A 21,392-nucleotide genomic window follows, 5' to 3' on the forward strand; every position below is an offset into this window, starting at 1 on the left:
ACACACACACACACACACACACACACACACACACACACACACACACACACACACACACACACACACACACACACACACATCATGCTCACCAAAGACGAGCTGTAGTGGCCACATCTTATTGATTGACAGAACACGCTTTGAAAACCAAGTTTGTCCTTTATCAATTGATGAAAACACCACATATACATGTTGATTTAATCCAGTGCTTCTCAAACTTTTTCTGTCATGCCCCCCTTTAGAAGCTGAAAAAAGTTCATACCCCCACCCCACATTTTTTTAAACAATCATTAACCGTAGGCTAAATAAAAGCGACTAAATGAAGGGATTCATGCTGAATCCTTGTGAAATAAAGGTCAGCATGAATGCATCAACAAACCTCAACTGTTTGTTTGTATTCCCAGCATAAATCACTCTCATTCAACTTTGTTTCACTCTCCGTTTTCCCCTAGTCACCCACCACCCCTGCTGTGGCTTCATGCCCCTCCAGGGGGCTCTGCCCCTTAGTTTGAGAAACACTGGTTTTATCCAACATATAATTCCAACATAAATGCAGTGGCAACATGTGCTTGAAAAAATATCCATATCTTGTGTTTTTCCTTCATCAATGAAGAACTGAAATTATTAAAACCAAAAGTTTTGCTTTAAATTAAATACCTAGTATTTGGAAGTTATATGTTTTACAGGATGCCAAGTATACTAAGTGTACTAAGCCTTTTTAAATACCTTTTTATGATTATATTTTTTCATTGCATGAATTTGCTAGTTCTGAAAGTTCTGAAATGCACTTGTGTTCAGTGTTGCAATAAAATGACCGTGCCCAGATAATATGCATTATAATGCAATACTATACAGAACACACAAAATAATAAGATAAGACAGTATTTTAAAGTTTATATTTTAGAAGAAAGAGTATAGGAAGTTGGAAAAACTAAGAATCTGACCATTTTTTGTCAATTTGCAATATTTTCATTATTGCGCACTGTGGACATTTGGTTAATCCTCAAAAACTGCCCTAATGATAATACCAAAAAAACAGGTTCCCTTAGTATCTCCTTCACTTTTGCATTAATTTCATGCATAGCCTCATTCCTGCACTGAGGGTTCAAAGCGATAGTGCATCTTACTAATGACAAAAACCCTGATTTTTTAGTCTTCAAACCACACACTATACAGTATTAAATGTGCAAGAACACACCTTAAAAATCTTAACATCTGAGAGGTAATAAGAGGAAAATATTTTGTGTTATTGCAGGTTTGTTTCAAGAGAGCGGAGGACAAGTTGGATGGCATTGTATCCTCGATCCAACACTTGTTCAGATAAATATTCACAGGCCCAATTAGTCCCAAACAACTAAACTTTCAACTTATCCTTTATTCATGTGAGCAAACAGATTGCTGTCGACAGGGCAAAACCAGCTGTGAGGCTATTAGTTTCAGAAGTGAAGCAATAACACAGCATCACTAAACCTGCAGTTTTAGTGGCTTGTGCATGCAAATTACATTTTAACAGACAGAATATCTATAAGCAGCATCCACATGTTCAAAAAATAGGACTACAATATTTTGGCTTTAAGCATGTACAGTAAATATCACGTCTTACCTTTTGGTCCATGTCTTAGGTCTGTGTGTGTGTGTGAGCTCAGGTGAGGTTCTGTTTTGTTCTGTGTGAGTGTGTCCAGCTGATGTGACCAGAGGATGTGAGGACAGAGAGATGTATATTCTACCTGTATTTATGACCGTCCCATAATGCAGCAGCCTCAGCATGTCCTCACAGTGTCCTACTTTTCTCCAGCTTTTATTTTGAGGTTGGCCTTGTTCACTTGCAGGGTTGCAGACGACTGAAAGCTCAAACAGTGGCTGTAAATAGTCAGTATCACTTACGAAATCTCAGTGATCCAACATTAATTTTTGAGATTTATAGTTTTTATTATTTTTTCATAGAATGACTTACAGTAGATACAGTGTAGGCAGGGAACATAACAAAAGGACATTGCCTGACAGTGCTAAGGAACAACCCCTTTAAAGAATAAAGCTTTGAATTATACATAATAATCACAAAGCCAATAACATAAACGACATAAATTAGAAAGCTAACAACGTAAATTCTGTCAAGTAACAAAGAAAACACATGTAAACAAAAAAACAACAACAAACAAACAAAGTTTACGGGCAAATCAGGCTTCCATCAGAACCCTTAATGTGGGTGTCCCAATTACTCCATTTACGCACAGACTTCAATTTTAAAAAAGGTAAATGCTTAACAACACATGACACTGCTGGTAATGAGTTTCAGGTCCATGCAACATGCTGTATTGGCATGTACATTTGCTCAAGTGCTGTAACAATATTTGCGTTTTTTACAGAAAATATGTGATAGGTATACAATTAAGGTATAATAACTAGAAAGGCAGTGAGACAATGTCTACCTGGAGCTCCTTCTCATGTTTTAGTGCTAGAAATTTCACACAGATGTCAAATAAGATAAAATTATGAAGTGATGGCATTAAATATCCAAAACGTCAAAGGTCGACTGTCACATCATAATGTTCTGACATGCTACTTTTCTGGCTATTTTATTGTTTTGCTCTTCTGTGCTGCGACGTTGTGTGTGAAGCATTCGTGTCTTGCCAAAAAATATACCTAGTGGCTTTTTTATTAAACTCCTTCAAAGTCTTCTGATATGTATATCAGTCTGGACTAACATTGGTGTAATATAAATTGAAACTTGACTCAGAAGTATGCAACCTCCAGGCCATCATTTTACTTAAGCATATTTTCTATGTTCTATGTAGCTACAGGTTTCAGTATATTTTAATTTGTTGTAATTTTAACTTGTTTGAGATACTGCAGATAACGCAGGGGAGCAGCAGGCCTGCAAAGCCTGGTGTTCTCAGAGTACCGCATCTTAAATGACCCCTTTCCTCTACTGAGGCTTCTGGGAAGAGATCAAATAGGCTTTGGAAAGTAATTACAACTACAATTGTTGTTTGTGTGAGCTGAACCAACATAGACACACATATGCACTCGGGAAACCTCAGCTGCCTCTACAGTTAGAGCCCTGTGGCTATTTTACCAACAGCAGAAAGGTGTGAGCACAGCCTGCTGTTGGCTGCAGGTTATAACAGTTAATCAGCCAGTGAGCCGCAGTGCTGTAGATGTCAGCTGTACGTCATCCCACCTTCCCCTCTTTGAATCGTATCGCATACTTGTTAATGTCTATCAGCACTTTTAGCTCTCATCCTTTACTCGTATATAATCCTCCTGTAGTCACAAAAATAGTGTTAGGGCTCAGACACACACACTTTGCTTTTGCTTTAATTTTGGGGATCCATTAATTAAGATTAAGCTTAGTTTACTGTTGTACTTATTGTAAGTCCTACTGGATAAGAACATAAGCCAAGAGCCTTTATTAAGGGGATGAAGAGAGATTAATACAGTTTCATTTATCTCTGCTGCCTAGATATAGGTTTGTAATTTAATTACTTTAAAAACTGGCTTCATAGTTTGTTGTTTCTTGTTCTTGGATTTTTATTTGTGATAAAAGTGATAAAAATGAAATATGCAAAGTTTTCATCATTTATGATACTAATATCCCCACTAATTAATCTAACCCTCTAGATGTTTCTTAAGTGGGGGAGCGGATACCCCGAGGGGTTCTGGAGTACTGTGATATTTTTAAAACATTTTAGTTTAAAAATATCAGTCATGTCAAGTTCTTTTAACAATTAAAATTGTATGAGTTCAGTAGAAAAAGTACATGTAAGAAAAATAAATGTTAAAAAGATTATTTCAAAAATGATATTCAATATTTTTTATGTCATAATGCAATCACATTCATTCGTTCATGTTTATATTTGTTCACTGTGTGCAGTAGTGAAGAAAGTATTCAGATCCTTTACTAAAGTAGAAGTACTGATTTCTTCATGTATAGTTTGTTTAAATGTGACTGTAATGGCATTTATAGCTGCAGCCATAAATGTCCAAGAGTGCAAGTTAAAATTCCCTACGGAGACGGAGAGATAAAGTGTATCGTGTCGTTTGATACCATAACGGAGTTTAATACATCACTGTAAATAAAAAAATACTTTGTTACATGTGAAACTCCTGCATTGAAAATGGTACTTAAGAACAACTATGTAAGTTTAATCAGGAACATGTACTTAAAGTATTAAGTAAAAGTACCCCATCCAGAAAAATCTTTTAAAAAAAAAAGACAAGAAAAAAACACCCCAGAACTGAAAATTAAAACAACTTAAATGTTTATCAAAAACAGTTGCAAATTACTTTTCTGTCAATTGGCTAATTGATTATTCGACAAATTACAAACTGAGCAGTACTTGTATTAGCTGTTGGGTATTTTATAACTTTTCTTATGCTTTTTATACAAAAAGACCCAAACTTGATTTGTAAAGTAATTAGTACTGAAGCCTTCAGATAAATGTAGTAAAGTAAAAAGCATTTTTTTCCCCTCTGAAATGAAGTGGTGTAGAAATACAAAGTGGCATGATAGACTCAAGTAAAGTAGCTCACCACATTAGTACAGTATTTCAGTAATGAACTTAGTTACCTTCCACATTCACAGTTTGAGAAACAATGTGTGTTTCTTCCAAAAAATATTTTGTGCTGGATGACACAATATTTCAAAGGAGTTACACTGTTGAAAAAAAGTTAGTTTTCGAATAGCCTAGTTTCCTGGTGTAACCCCTCCCATTTGTTCTCCGGAGGTATTGTCCTCTGATTGGGTGTCTCGCTGAAACCTGAAGTGACTGCACGAGCCGGTTTGACCACACACCCGCTGTGTTTTGTGCCAGAAGGTACAACTCTCAAACTGTAACACTAAAATGAACAAGTGGAGCGGAGTAGCCAGTGTTGCTTACAAGCGGTGGAGAAATCCTGAATTGAGGTAAAACAGAGTTATTTCATTGGTGTATTTCCTCATAGGTTTATATTACTTATGGTGAGAAAGTCTGAGACCAAACGTGATCAGCTGTGTTTACATACCTCAGTGTTACTGCAGAGCTGTGTATTCAAGCCCTAGGAAAATTACTTTTAAGAGGTGATATATTGTACTTGAAACTTAATTTAATTAATTGTGCCTGAAATTCTCCTTTCGGTGTGTTGACATGTAGGAGTGATGCAAATTTTGTGGGTCAATTCGATGAGGTCCAGGGCACAGACAATGAGATCTGCACTGTTACAGCAGGAGTGGTCTCAGGAGACAGAGCGTCTGCATCTGGGTCTGATCAACCTGAAGGTTTGTAGAATACTTTTTGTTTTAGTTTGCACACATTTTCATTTCATCTGTCTGCCATGTTTGGAAGGAATACACATCATTGGAGTGCCCTAACAATATAAATGTGTCCAATTTTTGCAAGCCGAAAATCAGCATACCCTATGCATACCCTATGCTTGTTTTTGTGGGGAAATTTGGAAATTTGGAACATAATTTGCACATAAAGAGGAAAAGATGTTCATTGTAATATATAGATCTCCTGATCTCCTGACTTCTCATCAGTGGTGGAAGAAGTATTTAAATTTAGATAATTTACTTAAGCAAAAGTAGCTGTACCATTATGTAAAAGTCGTGTTAGGGTTTAATTTGACTTCAAAAGTATCGTTAGGAAGAATATTTGACAAAACTTCAAGACAGTTTTCCTTAAAGAGTTCAAGGGAGGTCACACTAAATACTGTTTTGGTGTTTTATACAGGGGTTTTCAAAGTGTGGATGACTGAGTTTCCCTTTAGAGAATTTAACTCTTTTGAACCAGAACAAATTGGCTTGATTTCCTGCTAAAACACGTTACGTTACGTAAGTGCGAGAGTTACAAGACAATTACATGAAATAAATTTTAAAAAAAGCCCTACAAAAATAGATTAGAATAATTACAATAGTGATAATTGTAAATAACAATTTCAAGACATTTCCCCTATTTTTTTAACTTCTGATAATTTCTCCCTCTTTCTTTTTTAAAAAGTAATTTTCAGGTCATTTTCTTGTTATCTTTTCCTAATTTCTTGAAATATATGGGACAATCTTCTCTGCAATAAGCTGATTCATATTTCGCCTCCTTATTTGCTCAATCACTTACGCTAGTTGGAAAAATGAGTGTGCGTCTTGGATACAGACTCATCGTCCTCGACCCGCAGCCTTGTCCGGCATTTGTTGTTTTTGTTTGTTTTTTTGGGAGAAGTGGAGTAACTCGGTCTTCACAGACGGTCAAAAGTGCACAAATGTCACTCATCTTATGCACCGCACAGCAGTGTGCAGTTAGCAGCCAAACTTTTTTTTTCTTGTGATCCCCAAATGGTTGATTTAATGCATTGTATCTGTTCTCTGTATTTTTTTGTTTGTATTGTAGTGCTTGTTGTGTTTTCTTGAACGACTCTGCATACATTTCTTTACGGAGGATGATGAACTTGCAGTGAATTGTCTTGTCGTTTTTACAGAAATCTTAACAGTAGATGATGCACTGGAGGCCATCGGCTTTGGAAAGTTTCAGTGGAAAATGTCTGCCCTCACTGGACTATCATGGGTAAGAATCCTAAAACCTGCAGGAAGGTCTTCATTCAGACTTTCAGAAGTCAGAATGAGCCTCTGTCTCTCTGTGAGTAGGTGGGAGACGCCATGGAGATGATGATCCTCAGTATTTTGGGCCCCCAGCTGCACTGTGAGTGGAGGCTGCCCGGCTACCAGGTGGCTCTCATAACATCGGTAGGCAAAGGTTTTAGGATACTTGATTTTGAAAAGTTTGAAAAATATTTACTTTTAAGATTTTTATTTATTTAGTTTTGTTTTTCCTCAGGTGGTGTTTATAGGAATGGTATTCGGTTCACCTTCTTGGGGGAATGTGTGCGACACGTACGGCAGAAAAGTGGTAAGTCTCACATACGGGTTTTTTATAAATTGAGCATCGCGTTCGTTCAGACGGGCCACAGAGTGAAGCTCAGCACACATCCCAGCTTCATTAGCTGATCTCAAGGAGTTTCAATCAGCTGATGGATCAGCTGATTCCCAGCTAAGCATCCAAATGGCGAATAGTGCGCCCCATTTAAGCTGCTTTAGCCCGCCTACCATTGCTGCCCCCTCTGGAAGCCACTCTGCAACCAAGCAGCAATCTCCAGTGCTGAAAATATGAAGCCAGCGCAAAGTGCTGTTAACAGCCCGGTACAAACAAACTGTTATTGTATCTATTTTTAAAAGCCACCTGTTAACATTTTATTAAAGCTTTTAGTTATTCATAATTAAGGGTGTGGCTGCTTTGACGGACAGGCTGTCTGTGAGGCATCGCTACAGTCGTTGAGTCAGATCCAAAACTCGCTCCTCAGCTCCTACTTCTCATCCAAATTTGGTCACTTCTGGTTCCAAAAATCCAAGATGGCGACTGCTGAAATGACAGACTCAAGGCTTCAAAACAGGAGTCCACAATCCAGCTGGTGACGTCAGAGGCTTCATCCATTTTTTTTACATAGCCTGTGTTTGTTGCAACCTCAGCTAATTCTTTTCAAGATGTGTCTGATGACTTAATGTCAGGGGTTCCCCCACATTCATTTAATCACTTCATCTTACTCTTTCTTACCCTTAGATGTGTATAAACTACAGGTTATACACATTTTTTAATATACAAAAATGTGCAATTATCGGTTATCAGCCTGAAGAGCAGGCAATTATTGGTTGTTCGTACTGATTAAAAAAAAACATGTCATGCATTTCTAGCAGTAACTTACATTTGCATGTCTTTGTGATGAACAGGGTCTGACCATGTGTATGTGCTGGTCGTTGTTTTACGGCCTGTTGAGCGCCTTCGCTCCAGTGTATGGCTGGCTCTTGTTCCTGCGGAGCCTCGTAGGCTTTGGCGTCGCTGGAGCTCCGCAGTCGTAAGTTGTACTGCTTCCTCTGCTCATGATTAGATGAATTCTGCACTGAGCACAATAGAACATTTTAATAGCTGTGAAATTATTTGCAATAAACATTCAGTCTCTTTTTAGGGTGACACTTTACTCAGAATTCCTCCCTGTGAAGGCGAGAGGCATGTGCATCATGATGATTGCGGTAATGTGGTGATGTTATTATCAAAGCATGACTTTTACGTCTTTAGTGTTTTATTAAGTACACTGCTCATTGATTCCCTCCTGACTGATGTGTCTCTGTGCATCAGACATTCTGGGCACTTGGTTCTGTGTTTGAGGTCCTCCTGGCGTTGTTTGTAATGCCCACTCTTGGCTGGAGGTGGCTGCTCGGCTTGTCCACTATACCAATGGCAATCTTCGTTTGCTTCTGCTTTGTAAGTATGTTGGGGATTTGTAAAATAAAACCAGCTGGAGTCAAGCTCGAAGTCAAACTTTCTGTCTTACACAGTGGCTACCTGAAAGTGCTCGTTTCCATGTGCTGACGGGAAAAGCAGAGAAGGCCATGGCAACTTTAACACGCATTGCTAACGACAATGGCAAGGCCATGCCGCGAGGGAAGATTGTTGCGTGCCAACAGGTGAGGTTAAAGACATCGAGGTTCTCACATTTGCTCAGATGAAGGGAATGAGAGTCCAATCTGATGTTTAATTCTTGATATTAATGAATATACCTTCTGTATTTGTCATTTCTATTTCACAGAATAATCGTCGACGGATCAAAGATCTCTTCACCCCTCAGTTTCGGAGGACTACTCTTCTTTTGTGGTTTTCCTGGTTAGCTTGAGTAACTTTTTTCTTCTCTCTATAACTAGTGATTTCAGTTTAATTTAATATTGCCTTCAGTAGCCCAACATCCATTAATCTAGCCATGCTTTATTTTTAACTACTTGTACACAACATAAAAACTGTACTGTTATTTTATCCAAAGGTTTGCAAATTCCTTCTCATATTACGGAATAGTCCTGTTGACAACTGAGCTTTTCCAAGCTGGACATACATGTGCGGGTAAGTTTGAGGTCCATGTGGATCAGCTTTTAACATCTGCCAAATCGCACCTTGTATTGGAACTAACACCAAATTAAAATGTCCCTCTTCTGTATAGCGGCACACGGGGCCAAGATTGAACCAAACTGTAGTCTGGAATGCAAATATTTGACATCAGCTGACTACAAAGACCTTTTATGGACAACCTTGGCTGAATTTCCAGGTAAAATGCCCCCAATTTGCATTTTCTCACAGCTGCAATATGTAATTTAAACTGTAAGGTGTAGACCATCTTATCACCAGGAACATTGTCTCTATATAATTCTTCAATATCCATCTATAGCAGAAATGTGAGACAACATGGATAGTGTTTGTTAAAATTGAAGAGCTAGTGGATTTTGTAAAAGCATTTCTATACAGAATTTATATAAATTCCTCACTGGGGAACCATAAATTTAGCTCAAACATAAAAATGTTTTAACAAATAAATCAGTGCCATGAAATTTGATGCACATATAAAAATAACTTTATATTACATTTATATTAACATACTTTAGTACTGCAACTTTCTTTAAAAAACAACTTTAAAGGAATACTCATTCCCCCAAATAACCATTTGTATATCAATTACTCATCCTGTTGCATTGATTTTGTAAGGAAAACCTTTTGTCACAAGCCCCTGGTGAATGAAAAATTGAGAAAATGAATTGAAATTATAGGCAACCATGTTCAACAACAACAGCACAACTATATTAAAACATCAATTTACGAACTCTCATGCAACTTATGCCGTATAAATTAATATTTTTTTTCATGTCGAAAAAAAACCCTTTTCATTAGGGCTGTCCCAAAAATCATTTTCTGGGCTGTAATGTTGTCGAACTTTGTATATAGTCTATGGATAATGAGACTGGGCTAATAATGCACGTTATTTGAGAGTTAAAGATAGTAGTTCATATGTGGAGTCTTCAATCACCGTGGAGGCATGCAAGAAAAACATTTCAAAAATTCAATGCAGCACGGGGTGAGTAACTGATATGCAAATGGTCTTTTGGGGTGAAGTAACCCTCAGTTTTTTAGACAGGTTGATAGAGGCTGACCCTCGTCACCACTTAGGCCTGCTTGACTTAAATAGTGAGATACACAGATGTATGGAGGGAGCGGCATTAGCTGTTGAATTATTTTTCATTCTCAGTATGTCTTTACGAGCCTTAACTGACACATTTTTAAAACTGTGTTTGCTTTTTCAGGTCTTTTAGTTATCCTTCTGTTAATTGACCGCATTGGCAGGAAGAAGAGCATGGCTCTGTGTTTCTTCATGTATTCTGTGTTCATTCTACCCTTATTTGCTTGTCTTGACAGGTAAGTTTGTGTCTCTTTTATTTTGTCTTGCTGGAACAACAGCGATCTTTATTAACATCACGGCTGACGTCTTAACTTGCTGTTTGTCTGTCTGTCTGTCTGTCTGTCTGTCTGTCTGTCTGTCTGTGCAGGCTGTCTGTTACGATCTGCATCTTTATCGCCAGAGCCTTCATCTCTGGAGGATTCCAGGTTGCTTTTGTTTACACACCAGAGGTAGGTCTACACACCATTTTACCAGTTAAAGCGTGCTTTCACACCTACCTTTTTGGTTCATTGAACACGAAAGTTTGTTTGCACAATTAGTAGGGTGGGTTTGGGTCTGGTGTGAAAGCTTTCGATAGAACCGTTCTGCAAAATAAACAACCAGACTGAGACCACCCGAAAAGGTGGATCTTGGTTGTTTGCAGTGTTAAAGAAAATGAACCAACCGCTGGGTTTAATGATAGCAGATATTTGACTTTAGTATAATTTCAGCAGTTAGCTGCTGAAAAAATAAATTCAATTGTTGCTGATCATGAGATCTGTTTGCAACCCTGATAACATGCAAATGATTTGCCGTCTAATAACAGCTGACTAATAATGCTTACAATCAGTTATTTCTCCATCAGTGTGCTTACATGGACATGAATAACTTGTTTATGATCGGGTTTTTGGAGTATTCTGTTAATGTGTTCAAGCATGCAAACAGTATATTCTTTTTATGAAACCTGAATATGCTAGCAGGATTACTCTGAAGGAAATTAGGGTGTTTACACAGAATGTGTTTAACCTAATTTCTCTGTGTTCATGTAAACACAAGTGATCATAACTACGATAAGCTGCATAAACAAGTTATTCCTGTCCAGTGCTGCTGCATAAACTTCTGTCAGTCACTAAACACCAAAACTGTCCAATCAACGAGCTACCAGTCATTCGGTAGATCCTCATTTTTGTGAAAAGTCTGTGTGATAAGAAATCAAACCAGAACTAAAATGCAACAGTGCATCATTTGTCCCCCCTGGTGTGGAACCGATGAACTGAACTTCAGGTGTGAAAGCACCTTATCATGAAACATTTGCTTTTAGACCATTTCAACTAGAAAAAAATCTCTTTCCTTTCATTAGGTGTTCCCCACAGAGATCAGAGCCTTTGCAATGGGGACTTGTAGTGCGATAAGCAGGCTGGGTGGCCTGATCACCCCCTTTGTGGCACAGGTATGCAGAAGTGACTCACGCTGTTGGTACCCTCCAAAAAAACTTGACATGATTTCCAGCACCATCCTGATATCAGACTTCTTCCGGCATCCTTTTTCTCCACCTGGCACCTCAGATTTTGTGTTTTGATTCCAGGTGTTGCTCCGGGCATCACTGCCTGTGACCTTGTCACTTTACTGTGGCCTTAGTCTGCTCGGTGGCATTGCAGCCTTGATCTTACCCATTGAGACGTTGGGCAGGAGTCTGCGGGAGACCATTTCTGATCAGGAGGCTTGAGAGCAGATGATCACCTCAACCAGCCAGTCAAATGGTACAACACACTCCTCGGACAAGAGGTAAAACAAGCAGGAAGAATTAAATAAAAATGGAAAAAGAGGCCATTTTGTTACCTCCCAGGCTGCTGCAGATGCCATAGTTTCTTGTTTGACTGTGGACTGAATCCTGTGAGCGATGATGGGTGAAAAACAACGAGGGACAATCTCATTACAGGCGGGGAGTGATAATTGAGGGTAGGCCTACTTCCCATGTCTAATGAGAGCGGAAGCACACTTGTGCTTGGACTGGTTTGTTTACTCTCTCGCCTATCAAGCCCATGAGAAGCAGCGGTGGGGCATTACGAACAATGATGATTCACTGTACGGGCTCTACTTAGAGCTACACACTTTAAGGAATGGAGACGTTTATTTTTTTACATTTTGGATAAAAAATATTTCTTGTATTTATTTATATATGAAGCCAGGGTGCCTTTTGCTAATAAGAGTTGTGCAATATGATTTCAGCTCTATTTTAAATTTGTCAGTGAATCTCAGTGCATGTTTCCATTCATGGATGGATTACTGAACAGCCCACTGGGCACAAGCCCAGGGGCCCAGATGTCAGGGGCCCAACTGTCCCTCACTTAAAATGTCAAATGACAATTTAACACGAACCCACCAGGAAGAGACCCAAAATGACCACAAAGAGACACAAAAAGACAACAAAGAGATGCAAAGGAACTGTGAAGAGGACCAAAAACCTACACATGGGCAAAACAACCACAAGGAGACAAAAGATGACTACAAAGTGACACAAAATGAACAAAAAAGACAGAGAGTTTTAAATAATACACAAATAAATAAAAATGACCTCAAAGACAACAAAATGACTACAGACGGACACAAAATACCTTAAGGAAACACAAAATGACCGTAAAAATATTTTAAAAGTACCTCAAAGACAAGAAAACAACTACAAAAAGACACAAAACAACCACAAGGAGACAAAATGATGACAGTGACACTAAAGTGACCAAAAAGACACAAAACTATCTCAAACATATCCAAACAACTACATAAAGATGCAAATCCACCACATGGTTTGTGTCTTGCTCCTATGTAGGACAGGTTTTGGAGTTCTTTGTATATCTGTGCCCAAGGACCTGTTGTCTAATAATCTGCCCAATCTATTATTATAACTCTACATTAAAGCTGCAAAAATTACTTCATTAATTGATAATTGGATTTAAAAATCAACTAATCTGCATTTATGATAAAAGCCACATTTTCTTCTCAAATGTTAACATAAGCTAGTGTAATTGTTTAAAAATTAAATTCAATAAATATTAGGGCTGACAACATTAGCACGTTAACTCATCATTATTGAAGTACTTGCACTTTACTTGAGTATTTTCTTTTCATGTTACACTTTTACTCCACTACATTTCAGAGGGAAATATTTTACATTTTACTTTAATACATTTATCTGAACGCCCTTAGTTACCTTACAAAAGAAGATTGTGTAAAATATGTTTTGGTTTTCATGAAATTAACAGTTAATAGTTTACACATGTACAGCTGCAATGATAAGTTGATTTATCAATCAGTCGATTCACAGAAAATTCATTGCAAACTATGGAGTTGGAGTTGGAGTCTTTGGGTTTTTTTTCTAATGTAATTTTAATAAATTTGAGATTTTGGGTTTATTTTTTTCTGACTTTCATTACATCATTTTAAGGTTTTTTTCTGCATGGGGCACTTTTACTTTTAATACTTTATATGCATTTTCCAGATTATAGCCTACTTACTTTCACTTAAGAATCTGAATACTTCTTACACCACTGGTTCTATGTGAACCCACGAGTCTCCCCTTTACAGACATTCCCACTTTCTGCTATGTCCATGCAGTTTTTTGGTTTTTTTTGCTGCCATTTGATTTGAAAAAACTGCTTGTCAATATGGACTTCATAACTGCTTTGAAATGCAAAATAATTGCATTGAAAACGTGATTTTTATTTTATTTTATTTTTTTGCAAATCAAAATGCGAATAATCGTGATTATCTGTTGAAATTAATCGTTTGACAGCCCTGATAAATATTTTCTAGTTTGAGGTTTTTGGTTGAACAAGTCAGGACATTTGGTGACATCACCTAGGACTGGACCTGGGAGATTGTGGTGAGTATTTTTGACTGTTTTCTGATGTAATGCCATGCAGACAAAATAATTAATCGAGAATATAACGAGCAGATTAAAGCAAAATATCGTTACTCGGTGCCCTCCGCAACATTGTGTCATCCTCACTGCGTTTCATAACATGAGCAGAATATTATTTCATCAACATTTGTATTTGGGAGTTCCTAGTCTGGCCAGTCACCTTGACAACATTGGCCCAATGACAGCGCACACGCGAACTAGGCCAGCCAATCACAGGCATCCGGCGAAGCTGCATGTCATTTCTGCCCCGCTTGCAACCTGCACCGTGTTTTGTTTGTCTGTCTGCGCAGCAGTAATGAAATCGCGGGGTCTTCTTCTGCTGGCTCGCTACAAACGGAGGAAATCTGTCATGGCTTCCCGCTCATGAGGACCCCGGTCCCCGCAGAGGACGCACGGAGCAGGACCGACCGGGAGCAGCGCCGGGGCTCTGGAGTCAGGTGCTGCTGGATGAGAGTCTGACTAGGCATTTTCTCCCCGGTGACAGAGACAATCTCAGCGGCGCATCTTCCCACATCCTCCTCCCCTCCCTTCTCCTTTCCTCCTCAGCTGCCCTCCACGGCTGCAGCCCACCGACCATGGCCCTGGTGACTCTGCAGCGCTCTCCCACTCCCAGTGCAGCATCCTCGGCCAGCACGACCAACAGCAGTGCGGGGGAGGTGAGTGGAAAAGCCGGGGCTCGGTCTTTGTGTGCGCCGTAAGAAGAAACGCCGAGAATGCGCCTTCAGGAGCGCCTATCAATTCACACTGTGTGCTGGTTATTACCCAGCAGGAAGGGTTAACCTTACTTCCGTCATTACTGCGTGTGTTTTCAACTTGATTTATTGTTGCATTGTTACCAGCGCAGAGTTGTTTGTGGCTACTGTGGCACCGGATTTGTAAACAAAATCCCGCAGGGGGGAGGGGGGCTGCTGGGTTTAGCTGTCAGAACAAAGTGGTCATTTTGCTGCTGCACAAACATTTGCCGCGCTGCACTCAGGTTGTTCTCCCTCCTTGTTATTGCAGTGGCGTGTCCAGACTTTTTTTTCTGGGGTGGCCCAAGTGGGGCACTGTCTTATACAAGGGTGGCCCTAAAGTACGAGCTCTGCTGCAGGCACACACGTCGGCATAGCTTTAATTTACCGTTTTTGTCTCCACTACCTACTTTAATAACAAGAGGTCGACCAATTTTGGTTTTCAGGGCCGAAACCGATTATCAGTACTTTATGAGACCAATAGCCGATATTTGGAACTGATATGCATTAATAATAAAATGAAAATATTTCTGCTGTAATTTAGAATTTGTAATGTAACAAACTACAACATACAACTTTGTTTAAATGCCTTTAGCAAATGTTTAATCAAAACCAATAACAATTACTCTCTGAGGTGTTACTAAGTAAAAGTTCCTCCCATGCTCACACTTTCTTTGCATGCATTGCAATCTGCCTTACCTGGTGTTGTGTAACACGCACACACTTTTTCATGAATTTTATCTGCCTTATTTAAAATAAAACGCTTATACAGATTACAAATTAGACAGGTGGATCATCTGTCAACCGCTATTACGAACATTGTAGTATCTTATGTTCCTGTATATAGTTTACTGTAAAAGATAAATGGGCCCACCAATCACAATATAACAGTGACACCAGAAAAATTTAAAAAATAAAGCTTCCATAATTATTTATTAAAGAAATTATTCCTCCAAAAGCAAGTATAAAATGCCAACAAATTTGAAGTGCCATTAAATTAAAATAAATAAGCCTGTGGACAAACATTACTCTGGCACATTACTGCCTCTCAGGTTTAAGACCGAATTACATCAATGAAAATTAAGAGCTGCGTTCAGCCCAGACAGAAGGTAGCAAAACGTTTATTTAAACAAACGCAGGCGCACTGCCGTTTAATACTGCGGTATTTATTCAGTTTATTGCAAAAGGGCTTTATTGGTGTGGATGAAGTTATATTTACATTGCAAAAGCAGGTGAGTAAAAACAAAAAAAACCTCTGTACAATAAGCAAAGATCTGCCAGAGTTGGGTTTATATTAACATCTCTGCTGATTGGTACACATCTGACACAACCACCAAACAGGAGAAAACACACCCCAAAGTCTGTTGCACATCATTTTGAGGAAATACGTTAAATTTTATAAATTTTCAGCTGGTTACAGTATGCATCCCTTACCCTAGATGCCACTGAATTCCCTTAAATCTTGCACACGGTTCCTTTAAGCCCCATTTGCAAAACAAAATCTTTAGTGCAAACAAAGTCAAATGTAGAGCGATGCCAGATTTGACGTCCCACTGAAATCATAACATCAGGGTTAGTGCTCCAGTTTCTGGTTTTAGGAAAGTGGATTGCAAGCTCTGAAGTGAGCTGACTGAACTGAGACACAAAAACAAGCAGCAGCATTCCTCCTCTGATGAGAAGTTGAGTTTTTAAATATCACTTTCTGCGTTACAGCCTCGCTTTTCTGCAAGAGTCGGCCAGCAGGAAGGGAAAGTGGATGGCTGTGATGTTTGGGTGTGTTTTTGCTGAACGTGTGCTGTTTAAAGGTGTTCTAATGAATCGGCTGTCAGCTCTGTAGCAGATGAGATCTCAACACTGACAGGAGAGGACCAGCAGTTGGCGCTGGCACGCTTTATTCCAATTTTATGGTGTTCGCCATCTCTTGATGCTGCAGTACCATCTCACATCTGTAAGATTTGACTAAACAAAAATGTATCAAAGTCCAGTCCCCTCCTAAATGCAGGGTTCCCACTGTCAAGGAAAACCTAAAAAAGTCATGGAATTTTACGATCACATTTTCCAGGCCTTGGAAAAGTCGTGGAAATAGTAAAAATAATGGAAAGTTTTTTGAAAAGTCATGCAATTTTGCTGTGCATAATGAAATTTTTATTGTCTGAGGATAACCCTAAACAGATGCAAACAACCCAAAAGAGATGCAAAATGACCAAAAAGATGCAAAATGACCAAAAAGAAATGCAAAACAATCCCAAAGAAACACAAAACAGCCACTGAGGGATGCAAAATGACTACAAAGAGGCGTAAAATACCCTCAAAGAGACGCAAAACTACCACAAAAATACAAAATGACCAAAGAAAAAATGTAAAACTACCCCAAAGAGACACAAAACGACCACAAATAAATGCACCATGACCCCACAGAGATTTAAAACAACTGCAAACAGCCCCAACAGACGCAAAATGGACCCTAAAATAATGCAATAAATAACCCAAAGACACAGAAATACACATAAATATGTGTTGATACGTTTTGTTTACTCTCACATACGTTTCTTCATTTTCTCCCAACGTTCGGTCTCTTAAATTCTGTTTGGATAGAGTTTGAATCTGAGGTGTTTGAATAATATAAGTAGGGCAGGAAGAAAATGTATTTATTATGGGTCACTGAAAGTGAAGGAAAAGTTTTGAACCCTGTAAGTGTAATCTGTTTCTCACTGCAAACAAGTCTTTTTGTAACGATGTATCATGTATCACAATGAGTGACGGCCTCCAGATCCCAAACGCGTGTGCACAGTGCCGTCCTCTCTGTTTACTAATCCAATCTCAACAAGAACAATTCAGAACAGGAGGAAAATTAAAAAATCCTCTCCTCAGATTTTCCCCGACATTCATTTGACACTGCCGTCGCACGACGTCATACTGTTGCGGTCTCTTATATTCTCTGTCTTGTTTTTGTCTTTCAGGATTTTGGAAGTGATGATGAGCGGAAAAATAATCAGAGGTAAGATCTCTCTGTTTAAAAAGTCGTGTATTTGAAGTTCTTCCAGAGCTTTCAAACTAATTTGCAAAGAAATGCAAACTTATTGTATTTGTACTTTGTGGAATTTAATTTTTGTCTTGTTTTGGTGGTCTTCTGACCCTGGTCACATCTCCCTCCACTCGCTTCGTGTGCGTTTTCGCTGTTTTTTAAGATATTAAATGGTCTGGCTCTGCCTTATCTAGAAGAATTATCGTATCTTCATACTCCAGTTAGAGCACTTGAGCACCACAAGCTGACGGCCATGTAGTTCACTATTCAGAAGATGCAATGCTCCTCCAGTCAGCATGTCAAAGTGTCCTTGGGCAAGATACTGAACCCCAAAATACTCAGCACAGTTAACCCTTTGAAACCTTTTTTGTGCTGTGTTTAAATTGCTTTCACAAGCTTTTGACTGTTTGAAACCTAAGCAAATTGATTTAGTTTCTATTAGAAACACGCTAAAAAAAAAAGAAGGAAATTACCAACATAGCAAGAAATGTCTCAAAAACTGCAAAAAAAATAGTAAAAGGTGACAAGAAAATTACCTAAAAATAGTTAAAAGAGGGAAGGATTATTTGAAAATTATCCAAAAAAATAGGGAAAACATCCAGAAAACTATATTTCTATTTATAATTATTTTATATTTACAATGATGTTACAGAATAATTATAATAAATACACAAATTATATACTTTTTCCAGAACATTTTAGGAATTTTTTTTCTTATTTTTGTATTTTCTTTTACTTTTTTATTTTATTATTATTATTTTCAGGTCATGTTCTTCTTCAGACTTTTTTACTTTTTTTTGCAAACTTTTGGACCATGTCTTTTTATATTGTTGCCTTCTCCCAATGTTTTTGAAAAAAATCCAACCAACTTGCTTAGCTTTCAAGGGGTTAACTGAGTAGCAGGTGCCACCTTGTATGGCGGCCTCGGCCTCGGTGTGTGAATGGGTGAATGTGACATGTAGTGTAAGAAGGACTATAATGTGCATGCAAGTCAGTTTGTCCCTTTACTGTCCTTGATTATTAAAATCTACTACAGCAGGTGATGAGCTGCTTGTCTTGTCTTCAGTCCTGAGGACTCAAAAGTTAGGCAGTTTCTTGCTGTTGTTAAGCCGAAAAACCTGATGGAAGTACAGCTGATTTAACGTGACAGGTTTTTTAAATGTTTGTTCTGCTCAGTTACATAACAGAGAGTACATAAACTGTTGTTCCTGCTTGGTAACAAAGCTTTTCTTTGATCAACCCAACGTCACAAAAGTCAGGATTTGTGTCAGCAAAGCTTTGGCACAGACTCTGTCTTTGTGCTCACTGTGTGTGTGTGTGTGTGTGGGCGGGGGGGCATTCACAGTTGAAAACAGTCATGTCATGTCTTTTTCTGAAGTGTCTACATGAGTAACATGTTTCTGTGACTAAGTAATTCATCAGCGTTTAGAGTCTTCATTTAGGATTCTGCATGTCAGACTTGAGATTGACGCCAAGTTACATTTCCACCGCCTCCCCGCACTCGCATGAATGATGGTATTGTGGCAGAGGGTTGCGTAGGGAGAGCTGATTGCCGGAGCACGTGCTGCGGAGAGGAGATAGTGAGCCGAGACCGAGGGGACAGGGCAGCGCAGATGAGGACACACAGGATTGAGAAAGGTGAGGAAGGAAAGAGGAAGGACTTGTCAGACCAAGACAAGAGAAGTTAAACCGTTTGGAGAGGCTGCAGTCAGTGTCCTGATCGTGGACAGGAAGACGCAGGTGTAGAAGATGGATGGGAGGATGTTAATAAGAGGAAACTAAATTGGGGACTTTTTTTTTCCCGAGGAGACAAATAGTCTTCTAACCGCTAGCAGGATGCATCTGGTCGTGAAACCGTCACATAAAGCCATGCTCACCGTGTTGCCTCACTTTGTGGAGAAAGCTGCTCTGACTCGGAGGGAGATCTGTCGCATGTAAGTGACACCAGCACAAAGCTGACTGTAGATTTGACAGTAGGCGCTTAATCCACTAATTCAACCCTGAGTGGCTATGTGGGATTTTTAAGAGTTGCCGGTCAAAGTTGATGTCAAGGATTTCTTTATTCCATGTAATACATGAAAGGAACAAAATGAAGCACTCAGGTGATCATTAAATAATAACATTATAAATAATAAAACGCTGGGTTATCCAATAAGTAATTCATTTACTTCATTAATTAAGTGAGCAGTGCAGTTAAAACTTCAAGTAAAATCCTAAAATCTTAAAAACTGAGAAACATTTATCAAAGTGCCCTGAGGAGTATAAAATGTAGAATTTAATATTAAAAAAAATCAAATTTTAAAATCACAATAAAAGTCCCTATTTCATTTAGCAGCTTGAATCTTGCTGTCAGTGCTTCAGGAGTTATGATTTCTTTATTTTTCTTTGTTTTGCTTCTTTCTTTTTAAATACTTTAGTGGCATCAGGATTGCAAACCTCTCCCGGGTTAAAACTCCTTCAGTTTTCACTGTTCAGGAGTTTTTTTTTTACCGGGAGCCAAATTATCTGCAGAGGTCTCTTCCTCTGCAAAACAAGCAGAGCAGGCGATTAAAACTAGTAAAAACACTGAATAAAGCTGTCTCATGATACAAATCAGTGTTTCTCTAATGCAGTTGGGCATGACGGAGACTTATAACTTAAGATCTAGACATTCAGGAGCTGATTAATCCATCGAGGTTTCTTTCCCTCCAAAACAATTTCAAACTGATTTAAACCTGTAAAACGCTGAATAAATCAGTTTCTCATTAAAAAACAGTGTTTTTCCACAACTTCTTGTCGCCGTGCGGCTGTTTACTGACACAAAAACATAAATGACCCGATCCAGTGTTTAGTTTGTCCATTCTGGGCTGCTGTAGAAACTTTGTGGCACAACAAGCTAATCTCTGTGGACGCAGACCTGCTCCTAATGTAGACATAAACAGCCAATTCTAAGGTGATAAAGCACAGCCATACTTATTTTCAGGTGATTATACACTAAAGAAAACACACTTATTATGTTACACCCAGTTTCTGCCAAGACACCCACTAAATCCTACGCACTGAGCCTTCAGTGTCATTAAATCACATCACACCTTGTGATTCATTCCCTGTCATCTCCAAATCATGTGCTTCTACATATATTTGAAAAGACACAGTGATGCCACGTCGCAGGGGAGCTTAAACAAAAGGCCTCGTGATGGTCCCACGCAGTCATGCCAGGCTTTGTGTGTGTTGGTCGAGCGGAGGAATGAGACTGCGGTTAAACAAAGCTGCACTCTGTTCTGTGTGAGAAACGACGCTAAAGCTCTCCTGCTGCTTCACTGCAGCCCTCATAACAAAGTCATGACCCAGAAGTTGGTGCATCCAACGCCGGTCGGACAGGAGAGGAAGTTTAAAGGCCCGAGCACGTATGGATAGTCGTGGTGTAACGCTTGATTCATTGTAGGTCAGCGAACCCGCTGGAGTGGAGTCCGTTAATCATGCTATAAAAACACAGGGCAGTAAAAGTCACTGCATCAGGACTCTGCTGACTTTCAGCCGCTGATGAGCCCTCTGTCCTGCTCGCTGAACCAGTGAGGACTTAATAAGTATGCAGCCTCCACCTGGCTGCTCACTGTACGTACAGTGTCCTGGCTGAAGACATTTCATGTCCCTGTCTCCACTTTGCTCGTCACAATTCTTCAACACCCCACGGTGGGAGATTTAGAGTCGGGTTCACCATGATTTTGTTGCAGATCAAATT

The 21,392-nt window shown here is 39.0% G+C and overlaps 2 protein-coding genes across 4 annotated transcripts in view; both read left to right on the forward strand.

Annotated features, from left to right (window-relative positions):
* svopb (SV2 related protein b) overlaps nucleotides 1–13,406 on the forward strand; it is a 20,451-nt gene extending 7,045 nt beyond the window's left edge. The window contains exons 1-16 of one of the 2 annotated variants that reach the window (XM_042509457.2): nucleotides 1,970–4,903; nucleotides 5,130–5,254; nucleotides 6,448–6,533; nucleotides 6,614–6,712; nucleotides 6,804–6,875; nucleotides 7,751–7,875; nucleotides 7,987–8,050; nucleotides 8,157–8,282; nucleotides 8,357–8,485; nucleotides 8,608–8,681; nucleotides 8,836–8,912; nucleotides 9,010–9,114; nucleotides 10,142–10,253; nucleotides 10,385–10,466; nucleotides 11,357–11,446; nucleotides 11,582–13,406. In XM_042509457.2, the coding sequence (XP_042365391.1) occupies nucleotides 4,842–4,903; nucleotides 5,130–5,254; nucleotides 6,448–6,533; nucleotides 6,614–6,712; nucleotides 6,804–6,875; nucleotides 7,751–7,875; nucleotides 7,987–8,050; nucleotides 8,157–8,282; nucleotides 8,357–8,485; nucleotides 8,608–8,681; nucleotides 8,836–8,912; nucleotides 9,010–9,114; nucleotides 10,142–10,253; nucleotides 10,385–10,466; nucleotides 11,357–11,446; nucleotides 11,582–11,722 (1,569 nt within the window). In that variant the 5' untranslated portion in view covers nucleotides 1,970–4,841 and the 3' untranslated portion in view covers nucleotides 11,723–13,406. Of the gene's footprint in view, nucleotides 1–1,969; nucleotides 4,904–5,129; nucleotides 5,255–6,447; nucleotides 6,534–6,613; nucleotides 6,713–6,803; nucleotides 6,876–7,750; nucleotides 7,876–7,986; nucleotides 8,051–8,156; nucleotides 8,283–8,356; nucleotides 8,486–8,607; nucleotides 8,682–8,835; nucleotides 8,913–9,009; nucleotides 9,115–10,141; nucleotides 10,254–10,384; nucleotides 10,467–11,356; nucleotides 11,447–11,581 lie in introns of those variants that run through there. The other variant, XM_088070574.1, reaches the window with a different exon arrangement.
* A 138-nt stretch (nucleotides 13,407–13,544) lies between these two features.
* LOC121959796 (protein phosphatase Slingshot homolog 1) overlaps nucleotides 13,545–21,392 on the forward strand; it is a 28,286-nt gene continuing 20,438 nt past the window's right edge. The window contains exons 1-2 of one of the 2 annotated variants that reach the window (XM_042509289.2): nucleotides 13,545–14,571; nucleotides 17,607–17,644. In XM_042509289.2, the coding sequence (XP_042365223.1) occupies nucleotides 14,491–14,571; nucleotides 17,607–17,644 (119 nt within the window). In that variant the 5' untranslated portion in view covers nucleotides 13,545–14,490. Of the gene's footprint in view, nucleotides 14,572–17,606; nucleotides 17,645–19,237; nucleotides 19,606–21,392 lie in introns of those variants that run through there. The other variant, XM_088070573.1, reaches the window with a different exon arrangement.

Source organism: Plectropomus leopardus, chromosome 20 (genome assembly GCF_026936395.1).
Source record: "Plectropomus leopardus strain MGB_pleo_1.0 chromosome 20, ASM2693639v1, whole genome shotgun sequence".
In the NCBI taxonomy this organism is placed as follows: domain Eukaryota; kingdom Metazoa; phylum Chordata; class Actinopteri; order Perciformes; family Serranidae; genus Plectropomus; species Plectropomus leopardus.